This window comes from Sceloporus undulatus, chromosome 2 (assembly GCF_019175285.1).
Source record: "Sceloporus undulatus isolate JIND9_A2432 ecotype Alabama chromosome 2, SceUnd_v1.1, whole genome shotgun sequence".
NCBI lineage: Eukaryota > Metazoa > Chordata > Lepidosauria > Squamata > Phrynosomatidae > Sceloporus > Sceloporus undulatus.
Window position 1 is genome coordinate 10,942,855 of NC_056523.1, and position 19,418 is coordinate 10,962,272.

The 19,418-nt window shown below is 41.2% G+C and overlaps 1 protein-coding gene across 1 annotated transcript in view; it reads left to right on the forward strand.

Moving 5' to 3' along the window:
• Nucleotides 1-9,861: 9,861 nt before the first annotated feature.
• LOC121923678 (zinc finger protein 721-like) overlaps nt 9,862-19,418 on the forward strand; it is a 31,228-nt gene continuing 21,671 nt past the window's right edge. Inside the window, exons 1-6 of the mRNA XM_042454352.1 lie at nt 9,862-10,023; nt 12,378-12,587; nt 13,872-13,894; nt 14,721-14,833; nt 15,158-15,208; nt 16,610-16,698. Of these exons, the coding sequence (XP_042310286.1) occupies nt 9,871-10,023; nt 12,378-12,587; nt 13,872-13,894; nt 14,721-14,833; nt 15,158-15,208; nt 16,610-16,698 (639 nt within the window). The 5' untranslated portion in view covers nt 9,862-9,870. The remainder of the gene's footprint in view (nt 10,024-12,377; nt 12,588-13,871; nt 13,895-14,720; nt 14,834-15,157; nt 15,209-16,609; nt 16,699-19,418) is intronic.

A 19,418-nucleotide genomic window follows, 5' to 3' on the forward strand; every position in this document is an offset into this window, starting at 1 on the left:
TTCTTTAACTATTTCATTCTTTTGTTGTCTAATTGAATTGTGTATTTCTTCTTCTGTTGTCATTCTTTTGTCTTAGGTTTTTAGCATCAGACCTGCCTTTGCACTTTCATCTTTGACTTCCTTATAAACTGTTCCAGTTCCTGAATACTTCTGCTATGTTATGGGTTTGTCTGTACCATCTGGAAAATGGGCTACAAAGCCAACCCAAAGAGTGGAGCCAATGAATATGGAGACAAATGCAACAGGAAAAACCCAAGTAGGTGCATTGTGAGAACTTACGCATCACAGGGCAATCCAGAACACCTGTAAAGAGGCTTTTGAAAAGACATTGGCAGGATTTTTAAAGTTATCTGCCATTTTTTTTAATAAAATAATGAAAGAAAAAAAACATTACTATCAGCAATGCATTTTTTGCAACAAATTACTTTATTGCCTTTGGAATTAGCAACTACAACACTGCAAGAGTAACAAGAACAAATTACCCTGCCTTGAAAACATAACTTGTCCACATCTGATGACATGCTTTAGGAGCACTAGTGAAATTAAACATTCCACAACAACAACAAAATAGCATGAGTGACAGGGAATCTCATTTCATCAGCAGCCACACTCACTATTTAAACTGCATTTAGATACCTTCTAATCTATGTAGTAGGTGGTTTGAGTGCTGGACTGTGACTAAAGACTAGGTTCAGGTCCGCTCGCCATGAAACCCACTGGTGACCTTGGTCCAGGGGAGGCAATGGCAAACCACCTCGGAACAAATCTTGCCAAGAAAAGCCCATGATAAATCTATCAGGGGCCTTAGGCGTGCCATAATCAGAACCACTTGAAGGTACAGTGGTACCCGGGATACGAAAGGCCACCGCGTTACGAAATTCCGGGATAACGAAAAAATCCCATAGGAAAAACTGTTCAGGATACGAAGGTTTTTTCGGGGTACGAAAATTTTTGGGGCTTTCGGGCTTTTTCGCACGAAATCGCGGCTTTCAGCGCTAGCGGCTAGGGGCTTTTTCGGGTTGCGAATCTTTCGGGTTACGAACGCCGCGGCGGAACGAATTAATTTCGTAACCCGGGGGTACCACTGTACAGAGTAACAACTACTGTCAGTTTTACATTTTCTGAGAATCTGCAGATGCCCCTTGTTTGTTATGTGTTTATCTGTATTGGTGTTTTAAATTTTAAGTTGGGAGCCGCTTTGGATGTCCCATTTGGGAGAAACGGGGGTCCTGTCCCCCTAATCGCAGTAAATGCGGAGGGCCTATTGTATTTATTAATGCCAAGAGCTGCTCAGTAGTAAACCGTCTGATCCAGGAGGTAGTGGCCTCCTCTCCATGGAGGCATTAATAAAGGTTGGCAAGAATACTTGTAGTTGGATCCTGCACTGGGGACCCTTCTAGAGCAAGAGTGGGTCTAGATGACCTCCATGTTTTTCATCCTGCATGGATATTGATTGTTGTTGTTGTGTGCCTTTGAGTTGTCCCAACTTCTGGTGACTCTATCATGAGGTTGGTGTGATTTGTCCAGAGGAGATTTGCCATTGCCATTCCTCTGAGGCTGAGAGCATGTGACCTGCCCAAGGTCACCAAGGGGTTCCAAGGTTGAGGTGGGAATTCAAACCTAGCCCCAGAATCGCAGCCCAGTGCTCAAACCACAACGCCACCTTGGCTCCATGCCTCTCCTGATTTTGACATTGCAGAAATAAAACAGTTTGACACTCTATAATCTGTCATGCCTTTACAAGAAACTCCTGATAGTAATAACTGTTTGACAGTGAAAGGCACTGCCTCGGAGAGTGGTGGCGTCTCCCTCCTGGAGGTCTTCTTTCATTTTGAATTCCTGCATTAAGAAGGGGGTTGGTGGATGGCCTTTGAGGTCTCTTCACTCTATTTTATTCTATCCTATGGGATCCTGGGTTTGTAGTTTGGTGAGGTCATTCAGCCTGTCACTCTGCCAAGAGCTGCTCACCAATTGGCAACCTTTGGCGTGTATCACACTGAGTTTATTGGAGCTAAGATCAGGGGACTGCGGGGTTGAACGATGTGAATTGACGTTAACCATGTGCCACCAGGTGGCTGTACAAGAGGCTAGATAGGGAACTTGGGATGTCCTCTTGCTCCCTCCCTCTCTCGGCCACAAGTTACTTTTTTAAAAGCTGACTGCCACTTCTATCAGAGAGAGAAGCGAGAAAGTGGGGTGCCAGACCCAATAAGGAGGCTGCTCCAAGAGGGATCAGGGCCCAGCAGAGATCACAGACAGATCTTGATCTCTCTCCGCTAACGTTTGGGTAAAAGGGGTATTTTGTTGGGGGGAGGGGGGGGGGCTGGAGGCAACAATTAAGAAGACAAAGATACAAAGAGTGTCTAATTCTCAACCTGAGACCAAAGCATGCCTATTGTTTGCGTGGAGGGGAAACCACAGCTCTTGACTGTTTTTAGGGAGTGGGTTGGATCTTGTAGTTGTTTTTTAAAAACGAAACTTGTTTTAAAAAGTGGATGTGGAGATTGAAACTGAAGATTTCCACTTGGAGGGCTTCTTTTTTCCACCTAGGCTGCTCTGCTATTAAGCAAGAAAGGCAGCAGCCCCCTTTCCAGGCACCAGTTTTAATGGATCGCTTAGCTAATATTTCATTAGGATTACCTGTTTTTCATTTTGAAGAGTTTAGGAAGGAATCGGGAGTTATCCAATGAATATCCTCCGGGAAAACACGTAACTATGCAAGCCGATTTCACAGACACCACACAAAAACCACATTAAAGTGGTCACAAGAAGCATTAAGGCACTCTTTTTACTTTGGGGTTTCAGTGACAAGCATTTCCAATACACTTTATCACACAATGCGTGTGAATATCATCAAGCAATTACTCACCATTTTCGCTTTATTTGTGGGATGCTTAATGCGCTTAATCTTCGGTAATGCTGAAATTAGCCCCAGTGTGATAACTCCTCGATTATTGATTGATTGATTATTTTATTTCTTGTGGCATTTATTGATCACCCCTTGTCCGGCCAGGGTTAATAATTGATATAACATGGAATGTGTAATGTGTTAACACCATATTTTGATGTTTAGTTTGTTCAGTCTTGTTGACTGCTGTTTTGTTTGTTTTTAACATTTTAGGATAGTAAAATATATGGGGCTGGGCGGAGCTGTCATTTTTTAAAAATTGCTCTTCCCAAAGCCATGCTAGCCAAGCATGGCAATGTTCTTTTCTACACAACAACTCCCAGCATCTTCCACCAATGGTGGCCAGTGCTTGGTTGGAGGTTCTGGATGTTTTTAATCCTAACAGGTAACTTTTTCAAGTTTGCATGCTAATAATGTGACAATGTACAGGCTGAGTCTCCCTTCCAAATGCATGGGGCCAGAGTGTTTTAGATTTTGGGCTCCCCCCCCCCCCGATTTTGCAATATCTGCACAGTACTTCCAGTCTGGTATGTACACAGTGAGATATCTCAGAGATGGCACCCAAACTAAACAGAAAATAATTTACATTTCAGACACTTTATACATATAGCCTTCAAGTATTTTTACATGAGCATTTGAATAATTTTGTGAATGTGGTATTTCAGATTTTGGAATTCCAGATAAGGCAGATTTGACTTGTGCTAGATATAGAAATTGCGAAAGAACACGGCAAAATACAAAGAGTATAATGCCATTGACAACTGTCTGATATATACAGATGCTTTGCTTTTGGTTTCTCCAGTACCCTGTTTTGGTTGAAGACTGTCATAACTCAACCCTGGCCTAATAACTATCAGGATAGAAATTACAGCCCTCCAAATGTTGTTGGTTTTGCATCCCACATTCCTCACCACCTGCCTATGCTGTGTTAAGAGCACTGGGAGTTGCAGTTCAAAAGCATCTGAAGGGCTACACATTGTCCACGTAAAAACAAACAAATAAATCAATATAATTTTAAAATCCTTAAATTTTATTTAAAAAAATAACATCTTAATTGAATTTCACTTTAACTACAGGAAAATGTACTGTCCTCTACATTCGCTGGGGTTAGGGGCACAGGACTCCATGAAGTGGAAAAACCACAATAAAAAAACCTTTTTTTAACACTGAGAGACACCTCTCTAGGAATCTCAGGTCCTCCAGGGCATTCTGTGGGCAAGATCTGCCAGAGCTGACCATGAAATTGCATGGAGGACTTACAAGGCCTAGAGAAGTGTTCGCTCTAGGAATCTCTAGGTCCTGCCAGTGTGACATACAGATGTTAACAATAGAGCCATACTGAGAACTTAGAGATTCCTAAGAGACCTATTAAGCAATCTGTGAATAAGCAAACCTGCAAAATCAAAGCTGCAAATGTTGGAGGGCCAATTGTACATGTAACACACTTAGGCTGTGAGTATGATATTGGAATTAAAGATATATTTTGTTTTGCAGTTGCTTTATGTCACAATAGTCCATTAATAATAATTATATACACACACACACAACACACACACACACACACACACATTTTATGAGTAACATGAATACAAAAACATTACTAAGGCCTGTTACAGGCCTGTTACAGACTGCCAAAATAAGCTGCTTTGGTGCTTTGGGGTTGCTGTTTAAATGATGCATGCACCTAAGAATCCGGAAGCTGCACCAATCGCTTCCAGTGCTAGGAATGGTGGAGCTTTGGCGCGACCTCCGGACTCTTAGGACCCATGCATCATTTAAATAGCATACCTCCAAAGAGATGCGAAGCAGCTTTATTTTGGCAGTCTGTAACAGGCCTAAGGGTTCTGTATGATGTGGTATGGGAGGAGGTCAGTGGGTGGGTGTGAAACCATAAGTTACCACACCGGGTGACGGCAACCCTAGTGATGCCCTTGTCTCTCAGTTTTGCCCAGGGAAGAATAACTGCTCCCAGATTCTGAGAGTTCTAGTTCAAACGAGTATTTTTTTGAGGTTCAGTTTCATCTGTAAAAGGCAGATCTAGGATCGCAGTACAGTGAGCCCATGTTATCCGCTGGGGTTTGGGTCCAGGGCCCCCCCATGGATACCAAAATTTGTGGATGCTCAAGTCCCATTAAATACAATGACATAGTAAAATGGTGTCCCTTATATAAAATGCCAAAATCAAGCTTTGCTTTTTTTAGAATTTATATGTATTTTGTAATATTTTCAAGGCATGGATGCTTGAATCCATGGATTTCATGGATACAGAGGGCCAACTGTATGATGAAATCAAAGGGAAAGGGGGGATAGATGATTCACACTTATGTTATTGCTGTGCTAGCTGTGGATCCTCCCTGTTTACAGGTAGTTAGCATCATTGGAGGTGTTTATTGGGGACAGGAGTTCTGTCACCTGCTCTTTCTGCTGCTGATGCAATTTTTAATGAAGTTGCTATTGCTTACACTTCTCAGGGAGCTGAAGCCTTGCGTGACTAATTGATCTTTTTTTGCCACCCCTTCAACAAAATAAAATGTGGAAATCTTGAAGGCAACAAGTCTGTTCCTCCAGCATCTCAAGAAAATACCTTTAGGGTTTTTCAAAACAGAAAGTTTAGACTACTCTTTGGCCAAAGCTGACCTCAACCGTCCCCTTTATGTCATTGCCCTAGAAGAATGTTTGACAGGGGCATCTAGTTAAGCTTTGTAGATACCAGTAGTTCACAAATATAGAATCGGAGGAGGAGGAGGATTTTTCTATCCCACCTTCTCCCAGTACAAGGACTCAAGGTGGCATAGAGTTGAAAAAGACCCCAAGGGCCATCCAGTCCAACTTTGCCATGCAAGATGATACAACCAAAGCTCCCCCAACAGATGGCCATCCAAAGAAGGCAAGGATAGCTCTGCTATCAATATCAAAATTCCATCTAGTCAATGAGCATCCTGTATCTTCTAATGGTAGACTGAGTGAGTGTATCATGACACTGCCGAGAGGATATTGTGGATCTGTTCTGACAATTTAGATGGTCACTAGTAGCTACTAGTCAGTGCTACTTGTCAAAGTGGCTATATATAGTTATATATGGTCTCCAGGATTGAATCACTCAGCCTTAAGATTCTTGACGGGTGGCTTTCCCTCTGTCCCACCACTGTCACACACCTGTCTGGTGAGACCACAGAAGAGAACCTACTTGATGGCTGCTCCCAGTCTAAGGAATTTCCTTCCATAGGAGGCTAGGCTGGACCCCTCTCTGCTTCCCTTTCTCCAGCAGGCATTTAATGATTAATTGGTTGAAGGAAGTATTTTGTTGGGTACTCATTTTACCAACAAGCTGGGTACTCATTTTACCGATCTACAAAAGGATGGAAGGCTGAGTCAGCCTTGAAGCCTCCTCTAGATCAAACTCACAACGTTATGGCTTTTAACCACTGCGCCATCAGGGCTCCTTATGTTTTTAAAATGTTCCTATATCATTTTAAAAATTACAGTGTTAAAAAATTAGATATCATTTGAATATAACTTGCTTCGTTGTGTTATAACCTTTTTATTAATTATAAAAAGATTATGGAGATTATCACACACAAATGGGATAGGGATGGGATCACTCCCCCATCCTTGTCCCATTATTAACCAGTCTGTGACTGCGATAGTGCAAAAGGCTTTCAAATCATAGTGCCAATCCTGCCATTAATCCACCATTAAAGCGGCATTGCAATAATGTGAATCTACATTATTGCAAAATGTTGGCCAGTGTCACTTTAATGATAGGTTAATGACAGGATCTGTGCAATATCATATGGAAGTCTTTTGCACAATCACAGTCAATTGTGCTTTTTCTATGGGTTAATGACAGGATCTGCATGACATCGTCTGAAAGTCCTTCCCGCAATTGTGTGGGAAGGATTGGATAGGAATGGGACAAGGATGGGATAACCCCCATATGATAATCTCCTATATCTGTTAATGAAGTAGATGTGACCTTAGGCATGATTTCTTTAATAGAAAATTTGGTACCGGAGGAGAAATAAGATGGAAATAAAGGGATAGGTTGCTGCACTGAAAGAAGAAGAGTTCAACACATTTCAGCAATGGCTGCTGTTGCGGAGGGTGGTTCTACAGCCTCCAGATGGTCATTTGAGATCTGGCATGACTGCTCAGGGGAGCAATGATGCTGGAACCCAAATGAAAGGCACTGCCACCCTAGCAGTACCCACTGCTGTGTGTGTGTGTGGGGGGGGAGGATAATGCTATAGCTACAGACAGCTATTTTGGGTCAGCTGCGGCTGCTGCTGCCAGTCACACTTGATGTACCACCCCATGCTGCCCTCTGGGGTGTCACCTAGTGTGGTCCGTACCCCCTGCACCCCTCTAGTGATGGCACAGGGGAGGGGTTCCTCCCATTCCTGCCTGGCCAACAGTTTCATCAGACCCGGAAAGGCAGCAGCCCACTCCCACCAGCAGACACTGGTGGAAAGGAGCTGCCTTCTATGTCTGCTGGCTCTGCTGGCGGGTGGGAAAACAAGTCTCCCCCCTTTTCTGCCTGGAGAACATTTCCGCCAGACCTGGAAAAGGCTGTTGAGGAGGAGAGATATTTTTTTTAAAATGATCTGCACCGGGTGTCAAATTTAATAGTTATGCTGCTGATGCTGTTGATGCTTAAAAAGTTGCAGCTAGTCAGAGGACAAGGAAGAAAGGGGGGCTGGGAGTGTAAAAATACTTTGTAAAAAGGAGTTTCTTTGTCAGAGGCTTTGATAACAGATATTCCTCTACAGTTGGCCTTCCACATTTGTGGATTTGGTTAATACAGTGGGATTTTGGAATCCACAGGGGATCCATTCCGGACCCCCTTCTGTAGATACCAAAAAACCGTGGGACCTCAAGTCTTGTTCTCCCTAATGGTGGCGCACCGCTATTGGGGACAACGGGGCCTTGTCCTCCGAAGATGCTTAAATGCACGGATGGCAAGTCTGTAGATAATGAAGCCTCACTGTTCTCTCTATGGATCTCTAGATCCTCCAGCGTAATTCTGCCAGAAGTTGACCATAGAGTAGCTCTGGATAACCTAGAAGTTCCTAGATAAAACACTTCTCTAGGCTATTATCATGTATGCATGTAATAGCCGGATAGTTAAGAAAATGTATAGGAAGAAAATTAATTCTTTTGAGATGTGCTGCTGGAGAAAAGGGCTGAGGTTACTATGGACCGCCAAGAAGTTAAATAAATGGGTCCTAGTGGAGATCAAACCAGTAATCTCTCTGGAAGCCAAGGAAAGATTGAAGGAAGCAGAAAGAAAGGGAAGCCACATGCTAGATGGATGGACTCTATTAAGGAGGCCATGGGTATGAATTTGCAAGACCCAAACAGAGCAATGGAGCATTAGGAGTTTTAGAGATGTCTACATCTACACCTACAGGATTGTCATGGGTCGAGATTGACTCGAGGGTGGATAGCAACAACAACAACAGCAACAACAAAGGCATTTGTAGGTCCTCCAACATGATTCTATGGTCAGTTTCTGGCAGAGGTTGACCATAGATTTGCACTGGAGGACCTGGAGATTCTTAGAGCGGTATTCTCTTAGGTAAAAAGAATAGTGTTTTTTTATTTGCAGTTTTCCCACATATACAGGAGTCCTTCATCCCTAACTCCAGCAAATGTGGAGGGACCACTGTATTCATTTTTGTATCAGTTCCTAGCAAGTGTGAGATGGAGGGTATATAAAGGAACTCATGTCTTCTTGGCCAGCTTCCCATTGGCAAGTGACTGGCCTCTGTGTCCAAAGTGTTAAGACATTTTGAGTCCCATATGGGAGAAAAGCAAGAAATAAGAATTTTGAAATAAATAGGTCTCTGGCATGATGCAACACGACTCTTTCCATGCCATTATGCTCTTATGCTTTTTTGTGAAGCTCCACAATGAGACTGCTAAAGGCATTGGGCTCCTTTTCTTCCCTTTTCTCTTTGTCCCCTAGCAACGGATATATATCCAGTGGGAAAAAGTAAGAGAGTTTAGAAAGGGGCTTAGCATTTCTTTCTTTTTTCAAAGCCACTCCTTGAGAATCCCTTGCAATCTGTTCCTGAGCATTTTTTTTGACAATGGGTGAAATCTGAGAGCTACTGAAAACGTGAATGCAGATGGTACACCTGGTTGAAAGTTTGCTGATTGCTGGGTCCCAGAAAGTAGCACATTTGTAATGTTAGGGGTGTCACGAGGGGGGGATGCAGGGGGTGCACACAACCACAATTGTGATATACATGTTGTGTCTCCCTTATCCAGAATTACAAAATGCAAAATATTGCTATATTCAAAACTGCAGTGACACCTTTGCTTTCTGCTGGTTCACTGTACACAAACTTGGTTTCATGTGCAAAGTTTATTAAAAATATTATATATAAAATTATCTTCATACTTTATGTATACGGAGTTTACCACACCGAGGCTGATTTTGGGATTAAAGAGAGATTAAAGTGCATTGAAAGCTTCTGGCAAATGAAGCAGAAATGGCGAGTAATTGTGTGAATGATTATCACACACAATTGCACAAATAAAGTGATATCAGAAACGTATTGTCGCTGAAATCCCAAAAGTGAAAAGATGTGTGTTAATGCTTCTTTGTGACCACTTTAGTGATGAGTTTTGTGTGACATCATGTGAAATCATAATGTGATTTTTCTGGGATATTCACGGGATAAACTCCCGGTCTCCTTCAAGTGATAAACTCTTCAGAAATGAATTTCATGTTTAGATTTCAGTCCCATCTCCAAGATATTTGGAGTACAAATACTCCAAAATCCAAACTAAATAAATATGTAATCCAAAATCCAAAACACTTCTGGTCCCATGCATTTCAAATAATGGAGACTTAATGTGTAATGTGAAATAATACTGTTCACAATATTAGAGCAGTGTTGATTGTTAAGAAGCTGAAGTTCAGTGTCCTTACATTTTGTATCAGTTTAGTTTCAATGTATATGTTGCATTTCACTTTTCTCAGATGCAGTTTTTGTAAGGATATTCTTGAAGGAAATATTCAGACCATTTCCCTGACTCTTCAGGTGCTGTGTGACAGTGTGACTGAAATGGAAGACGAGCATCTGAGGAAAAGGGAGGATTTGCTGGTAAGTAGCCGGAGGTGAGAGCCAGTGTGACAAAGTGGTTTGAGCACTGGACTAGGACTCTAGAGACCAGGGTTCGATTCCACTTTGGCCTTTAAAACCCACTGGATGACCTTGAGCAAGTCACAGTCTCTCAGTCTCAGGGGGAGGCAATGGCAAGCTGCCTCTGAACAAACCTTGCCAAGAAACCACCATGATAGCTGCGCCTTAGGAGTTTATCACATGAGTCGAATCCTGAGCAGAAACTTGATTTAAAGTGGGAAAAACCCACAACAGCAGCTTGTTTTTCAAACGACGTTCGGGGTTAACCCAAACAGAAATGAGAAATAACTCACAAGTCCCTAGAGTCACCATAAATTGGAAATGACTACACAACACTACCAACCCTGAAGGCACCAGATCCCTTCTGATCTTGGAAGCTAAACAGGGTCAGACCTAGTTAGTAGTTGGATGGGAGACCACCAAGGAATACAGTCGGCCCCCCATATCCATGGATTCTCGTTCCACAGATTCAATTATATATGGCTTGGATAAGGGGCACCAATTTACTACACCACTGTATTTTATGGGACTTGAGCATCCATAGATGTGAGCCTCCAAACCCCAATGGATACAAAGGGCCCACTGTACTAGGGACCCATTCACACTACACAGTTACAGTGCTATGATCCATGTTAACTGCCATCGTTCCAGCCTAAGGAATTCTGGGATTTCTGCTTTTCTGTGGTACCAGAGCTCTGTGACAGAGAAGGCTAAATACCTCACAAAACTACAAATCCCAGGATTCCATAGCAATGAGCCATGGCTGTTAGAGCAGTATCAAGTAGGATTATTTCTGCAGTGTGGATGCAGACTTACTGTCATGGTTCCATCCTAAGGAATTCTGGAGTTTGCAGTTTAAATCGGCACTGGAGCTTTCTGGCTGAGATTTCCAAAACTACCAATCCCAGGATTCCATATAATAGTAAAGTGGAATAAAAGTGCTATATTTGCATAGTGTGAATGGGTTCCAGGTAGGCTATCTTCTAGAGGAAGGCAGAAGTAAACCAGCTTTATGTATCCATGTGGTCGTCATAAACTGACAGGCAACTTGAAGGCACATATACACACACTGTAGGGAAGAATAGTGGCTGCTACTGGTTTTAATCTGAATTTCAAAGAGGCAATGCAAGGGCTTCAGCACCTTACTTAAACACCTTTAATGTTAAATTTTTAAAATTAAACCCAGAGCAGACCCACCATTCCACTAACACTGGAAGCCAGCATGACCTTCTGAGTTTTGTCACTTCATTGGCATTAAGTTACGTCTTCTTTATCCAAAATGTTTGGGTCCAGAAGTATTTTAGATTTTGAATTTTGGATTTTGCAATATTGGTATATGCATAATAAGATATCTTGGAGATGGGACCCATCTAGACTTGAAATTCATTTATGATTTGTAGACACCTTATACACATAACCTGAAGGTAATTTTATACAGTACAGTCCACCCTTGGCTTAGGTGGGGGATCCGTTCCAGACCCCCCCCCACGTAAGCCAAATACCACACATGCTCAAGCCCTATTCACTTGAACCATGTGCATGTGCCCCACTAATCCAAATTGGACGCGCTGTCCCTTGCGCTCCCGTGAAGCTTTCAACATATGCTGAAAGCCGTGTATAATGTACCCGTGTATGACACGGGCGCACTGTACATAATACTTTAAATAATTTTGTGCATGAAACAAAGTCTGTGTATACTGAACCATCAGAAAGCAAATAGTGCCATTATGTCAGCCCCCCCCCCCCCAGTTGTGGACAATTTTGGATTTTGAAATATGTCAGACTGTGGAATAAAGGAGACTGAACCTGTATTATTATTATTTTTAAATCCAATACAATTTTATTTTTCTTAAATTGATTTTAATACACTATCTCCAGCCTGACAGCCAATGAGGCATAATGGTTTGAGCTTTGGGCTACAACTCTGCAGACCAGGCTCGAATCCTGGGTCAGCCATGTCAATCCAATGGGTGTCTTTGAGTAAGTCACACTCTCTCAGCCTCTGAGGATGGCAATGGCAAACCCCCTCTAAAGAAATTTGCCAAGAAAACCCCATTATTGGTTCATCTTAGGGTTGCCATAAGTTGGAAACTTGAAGGCACACAACATTAAACATCCAATATACTTCTAAGCTTTGGACAACTTTAATGTTCCTCCACCTGAATTTTGTCATCTAATGAGTAAACCCATTGAATCAAGGAGATTTAGCTGTGTGTTGACTTTGCCTTTCAACAAAGGAGACCATGCATTTTCTGAAAGTGAAATGAACCAGTGACATTTAAGTGTCTGCCCTTATCTTGGCCCCATTGATACAGAGAAAGACAGAAGCAGAGAAGAAAAATATCATCCAGGAATGGAAAGAACTACATCGGTTTCTAAAAGAGCAAGAGAAACATATGCTGAGAAATTTGGAAGAGCTGGAAAGAGACATAATTGTGAGGCGAGACAAGAACATTTCAAGAGATTCTGGGAAGATGTCAAAGCTCCGTGAAAATACAGAAGGCAACCAGCATTTGCTTGTGAAGGTGAAAAATACAGGCGATAAGATAGACCTCTGCCTCTCAGTGAAAAGTGCATTTTATATATGATGTATTTATTTTGTTAAACTATTTTTATCTTGCCCTCTATCTAAAGGTCTTAGGTTGGTGTACAGTAATATCAACTAATTTAAAACTGTAGAGAGTCAATGTGGTTTATTGGTTTGAGTGCTGGACTACAACTCTGGAGACCAATCCTTACTCAGCCATCCAACCTCTGTTTAAAAACCTCCAAAGAAAGGGATTCCTAGGAGAATATTCCTAGGAACATTCTCCTAGGAATAGAATATTCCTATTCATTCGTCATCCATATTGACTATAAACATGATTGTCATTTATTTTGTTATATTCTTTAGCACTTTTTGTCTATGTTTTTGTGATGGTCTTTTGTGGTTTTTATATTTTTAGAAGAGTGCTGGTATAGTATAGTGGTGAAAGTAGAGGTTGTCCAAAGTGCTTGGGACCAAAAGTAGTTTGAATTTTGGATTTTTAAATTTTTATTTTGGAATACCTGTATTTACATATCCGTGCATAACAGAATATGTTTGAGACAGGACCCAAGTCTAAACACAAAACTCGTAATGTTTCGTATACACATTATACCCATAGCCTGAAGGTAATTACACATATAATATTTTAAATAATTTTGTGCGCGAAACCAATCTTGTGTACACTGAACCATCAGAAAGCAAAGGTGTCGCTATCTCAGCCACCCATGGAAATAGTTTTGGATTTCAAAGTATTTTGATTTTGGAATTCCGAATAAGACTCAACCTCCATTGAACTGGAACTTGGGTTATCTTTGAGCTTTTTTGTCTGTCCTACCTCACAGTGTTGTTATGAGGGTAAAAGTGAAGAAGAGACAAGTCATGGACTCTACCTTGAGAGTCTTGTTAAAAACATGGAAGATGACAGTTGTGAGTATGTATTGGGGAATAATAGCTCCGAAGTGTGGGAAAGAGGCCTTCATTCTTGGGGTTTAGATAAACCATGGTTGTTTGGTAGCCAGTTCAGTGACCTCACTCCCAACTGAGTAGATGCAATTAATTAATTTATTTACAGGTTCAGAACATAGATCACTGCCTTGTGTTTAATAAAAAGAAGAAGCACCTTTTTAAAACAAAAACAAACCACAAACCTTTTTATTTAATTTTTCAGAAAACATATCACAAAAACATATTGTTTTTGTTGGAAAGGGTCAACCAGAATGAACGAGAGTAGTCTTTGATTCACACCTAATAATCTTTCTTTTTCTTTCTTTTTCACTGGTAGGGTATTGAGAGGACCAATAATAGGTAAGTTCTGCTCAATATTTCAGTATCCATGTGTGACATTATTGGGATTGGCTTTTGAAGTTCCCTGGACTGGAAGTTGTTGGGGCCCCAAAATGGGACAAAACTGAAAGATTTGGTTCCCTTCTCCCCCCAATATTAATCAGCATCAAAAGGTCTCATTATGTTTTTCTTTTTGGGGTTTTGAGGTGGTGGCGTTATATTATTATTATTATTATTATTATTATTATTATTATAGCCGACTAGTTTCAAAGGTATTGTGTGACTAATACAGGAAGGATGGCTTATGACGTATAGGAAGCATTTCTTAAAGTCATAATGCTTTCTGTTTGCTCTGTCTGGTATCCATACATCAGCAAATACAGTAGTTACGTAGTGTTATGATGTCATGGCATCCCTTCTGGTTAGCATAACTCAGAAAGGAATTGAAAGAGGCAAGAAATGATAGACCAGCAACAAGGGGACAGAACAGTATCTGCAAACAACACAAAAAGAACACCAATTGTTAAAATTACATTTTGGAGTACAGATCTCAGAATCCTGGACTGTTTAGATTTGTGGATTTATAATCCAATAAAGGAAAGTTTCCAGGCTTGGGGTGGGGTGGGGGAGACATTGGGAAGCATGTGTTTAGTTCCATAAAATTAACATTTATAAGATGAAACCTAAATGGGACCTCAGTTTAAACTTTCCATGGCAGGTGTTTGAATGGGATCTGTTATGCTGTTGTTCTCTATATTATGTTTTAATGTTTTAAACTCTTTTAACGTAGTGGTTTTGGTAGATTGGTTTATGTAATGTTTTTTCCTCCTTCCTTTGTCTTCCTTAGGACAAATGGGGCATTCCCTCAGCTTGACAGAAGCTTTGGGGAGCTGGAGCAGAGATTAAACCATTTTTCGGAAAAGAGGATTGTGTTGCAAGAGCTGCTGCTGGCTTTTAAAGGTGAGAGAGGAGCTTCCTCAGGGTCAAACATCTTGGGCCTGGCCAACACTGTGGAGACCAATGCCATCCACTTTGCACAGTGGTAATGCTCTCCAGTCTCCAGGGAATAAGGTTGCCAGATCTCAGGACCTGGCCTTGACTCTCCAGTTTTACTGGATCATTTCCAGGGTCCTGTCTGCACTGGCCAGCATACTCCTCAAGACCAGTGCTCTGGATGACAGTCTTGGATTGTTGTCTCAGACAGATACACATACACACACATTTATTTGTTTAGAACAAACAAGGGTAATGATGTTTACCTTTTTCCTTTTATTTCCTCCCCAGAAATTTTGGAACTGGAGGTGGAACACAATCCTGGCCCATTATTCCTGTCTGGTAAGGTAACATGGATATTTCTTTCAAGCCTAAGCCACATTGATTTTTAAGTTTCATGTTTCCAGACAATATTGATCCAGTGGTGTCTGGTGGCTTTCATGTCAGCTGGTGGTGAATTTGTCTTGCGCTTTAGTTCAGCACTGTGTCTAGGTCCTCTAAACTTCAGACTAAACCCTAGAGCAAATTCACCATTCTCACAACCAATCAGGCCACCAGCTTGCTGGGAAGATAGTACAGTCGGCCCTTGTTATCCACTGATTTTTTATCCATGGATTGAAGTATCCACTGCTTGTAAATATTCAGAAAAAGCATGAATTACAACTAGCAAACCTTGATTTTCCATTTTATATAAGAGACACCATTTTGTTATGCCATTGGTTTGAATGGGACGTGAGCATCCACGGATTTTGTTATCCACGGGATGGGGGTGGGGGGCCTGGAACCAAACCCTAGCGGATAACAAGGACCCACTGTATTTTTTAAAGACAGCCCACTGCTGTCTTACGAACAGACCTTGCCTATGGTGTGGTTCCATTTGGTCCATGTCATTTTCATTCTACTATTGCATATTGCTGCATCTAATATTTTAGAACATCGGTGTGGTGGCTTGAGGGTTGGACTAGGTTCACAAGTGCATCTACACTGTAGCAATGATGTAGTTTGAGACCATTTGAAGCTCTGTAGCTCCATCCTGTGGAATTCTGGAGTTTTGTAGTTTAACAAGGCATGTAGTCTCTGCCAAAGACTGCTGATCCCTCCCAAATATACAGATCCCACCACTCTGTACTATGAAACTATGGCAGTTAAAGTGGCATAAAACTGCATTATTTCTACAGTGTAGGTCACCCTAAGGTTTGAATCCTCCCTTGGTCATGGAAATTGGGCAACTTCCACTCCCTGAGCCTCAGAGGAAAGCAAAACAAACCCCCTCTGAATAAATCTTGTCAAGAAAACTCCATTAAAGATTTTTCTTATGGTTACCATACTTACAGGAACACTATTTGCATGGGCATACCTTTCTACTCCTTATAAAAACACCTTGAGAGCCCACTTGAATTGAGATGAAGGTGGTGTGTTTTAAATAAATCAGAGCAGCAGCCCTATCATTAGGCAGAGTGAGAAAGCTGCATTAGGCCAAAAATTCTGGGCAATAAAATAATTTGTTTACTTTGTTATTGCTGCATTTTATTGTTGGGATTTTCCAATGTGAAGATTTTGTGAGATAGGATTTGCATAGATTTTCTGCTCATGGGTCCCAAAATCTCAGGGCTGGCATCTTGAGTGGAGGTGGGATGCGAGTTGCTGCACCATCGCACATAACAAATTGTCTTGTACCAGCCTCTACAAGCCAGACAGACAGGTGTGCAAGAAACTCATGGAAAATAATTCTCTCTTCCCCAGGCTTTCGACAGAGATCGTCTTTCTACTCAGTGTTTCTCCATTCCTGCAGGAGGCCCGGTGGGAAAATGGCTTTGTTAGAGTTGTCCCAGGTGAGTGAAGGGATTTGAAGACAGTGGCTGGGGAGAAGGAAGGGACTGTGTAAATGCTCTTGCTCTTGTGGGTAATGGAAACTTTGGACCAGCTGTTTTTCTGGATGAATTAATGTAGACTGGAAAGGATGGTGCACCTGATGAAGCAGACTTAAGTCTACGAAACCTTATGGCACCGACTTCTTTCTTCCTCGTCTCAAAGCTGCTACAAGATCGCTTTGCACACTGATATTCCATATTTCATATGTGATGTAGTGGTTTGAGTGTTGGACTATGAATTTGGAGACCAAAGTTCAAAACCTGGCTCAGCCATGGAAACCCACTGGGTGACCTTGGACAAGTTATATTCTCTTAGCCATAGAGGATAACAACGGCAATTCCTCTCTGAAGAAAGTTGCCAAGAAAACCCCGTGATAGGTTCGCCCTCCACCTGGAGGCACACAACAACAACATTTGGCCATATAGCAAATTCAATAACCTCACAAATCTACCAAACAGTGATATCTTTATTGGGCTAAAACAAAATGCACAATATTCATGATGCAAGTTTTCGAAGCTCCACTTGCTTCTTCATCAGGCAAGGTGTTAAAAGCCATACAGGAAAAAAAGGAACTGAAGATGTTAGTCATAGGCCTGGGTTTTGTTGTTTCTTAATTAAGATGGTATGGAGGGGCATATTTTGTAGGCTGTCCCCTCTTCCTTCTGGCCATATGGCAACTGGGAGATTCTCAAAGTCCAGGAAATTTAACATCCATTTGCAACACAAAAAGATACTTCCTTTACCATCCTTTGCAATCCAGTTTGCGACAACAATTCTGGATTAATGGCTATCAAATGTCTGAAGTCTCTCAAAAGAGGCATCTGATAGAACACCAGTGCCATCTTGTGATCGGTTTTGGAAAGGTACCTAGACCTTGGTTCAGAAGGAAATGTACTTCTATACCATCGAACATTAAAAGTTTTTGTTTGATGACAAACGGCATCAAGTAGAACAATGTCAATTCATTCAAAATAGAAAGAACAGCGAGGCCGACTGCTGGCATATATTTTTTTATCTATGTGTTTACTAGTTACATTTATGTTCCACCTTTTCTGCAGTGAGCTCAAAGTAGTCTACCTGGCTCTGGGGTGTGTGTGTGTGTGTTGTGGGCCTATCCAAACTCTGTAAAAAGGCCTGCAAAGAGGGAGAGTCTGCCACCCTCCAAGGCAGTCTGTTCCATTGCCAAACAGCTCTTCCAGTAAAGAAGTTCTTCCTAATAAATTTAGGAGGAATATCTTTTCTTATAATTTGAATCCACTGAGTCATGTTTTTTTGTTGTTGTTGTGGTGGTGAAATTCATGTTCTAGTGTCTGGAACAGTGGAAAACGAGATTGCTCTATCTTCTACATGGTGTGTTTCACCTATGGCTATCATGTCACCTCTCAGTCTTTTCTTCTCCATGCTAAACATAACCAGATCCCTAAGCCATTCCTCATAAGGCTGGCTTCCAGACCTTTTACCACCTTGGTTACCACCTCTAAATCCATTGTGGTTTGTCTGTGTGTGCGTCTGTGTGTGCTGTGTGCCTTCAAGTTGTTTCTGACTTATGGCAATCCTAACATGAATCTATCAAGTGGATTTTTGGTAAAATTTGTTTAGAGGCATTGCTTTCCCCTGAGGCTGAGAGAGTGTGACTTACCCAAGATCACCCGGCGAGTTTCATGGTCAAGCGGGGATTCGAACCCTGGTTTCCAGAGTCACAGTCCAACACTCAAGTATTTTATCAGTATCCTTCTTGAACTGTGGTGACCATGTCTCACAAATTCCAGTCTTCATGATAGATCCAAGGTGAAAGAACTCTTTTATTTTTAGGAATATATTTTTATTTGATAAAATCATTTGTCATCTTTTACATGTTGTCTTTTTAACCATTGGGGCGAATGTGTTGCAAGATACACAAACCCAACAAGGACTGATATTTTCCCCGAACCTCTCAATCTAAAACAGCATTTTCTTTTGGAGAATTAAACTTCTTCTGTACTTTTCACTATCATTCCCCGCTTTGTTCTCTCTGCCTTTGTTACATTTTCCATCTCCCCAAAAACTAACACTGGCATAAATAAATAAATTAATACTTTTGTTTAATGGCTTCTGTTAGGTTACAGTGGATACCGACTCTTGCTAAACTTGCTCCCTATTAATGCCTATAGTCCGTTTATTGGGAGAAAGGCGGGATATAAGAAAAGAAAATAATAATAAAACAGTTAAACTCACATATGTTTTGCATTTGACATGTGTGAAAAAAAAGGTGCATGTTTTACAGGAAGCATGAGCTCAGCTATTCGGTTGGCTTGCTCTTTAATCACATCCCTGAATTCTCAGCCAAGTCTTTTTTCCAAAAGTAAAAATAAAAGTACTCAGTTACAATAGAGTTGTATTACATGCCATGTTACATTACATTATATTTTGCAACGTATTGCATACCTTTATCCATGAAACATTTCCCCATCCTTTATTGTTGTCTCATCAACCCTCTAAATCCCCTCCCAATATCATCTAATTGTATGTCTGCCCTTAATATGAAATTCTACTTTCTATTATTTGATGGGATTACTAATTTCTTTTAATTTCTCCTCTAAATTATTTTCACTTAATCCTCTTCCTTTTTAATTTCTATCTTCCTTTGTATCATTCATAAGGTTGAAGAACTCTAAAACAAATTAGAAACTGATTTCTCCCT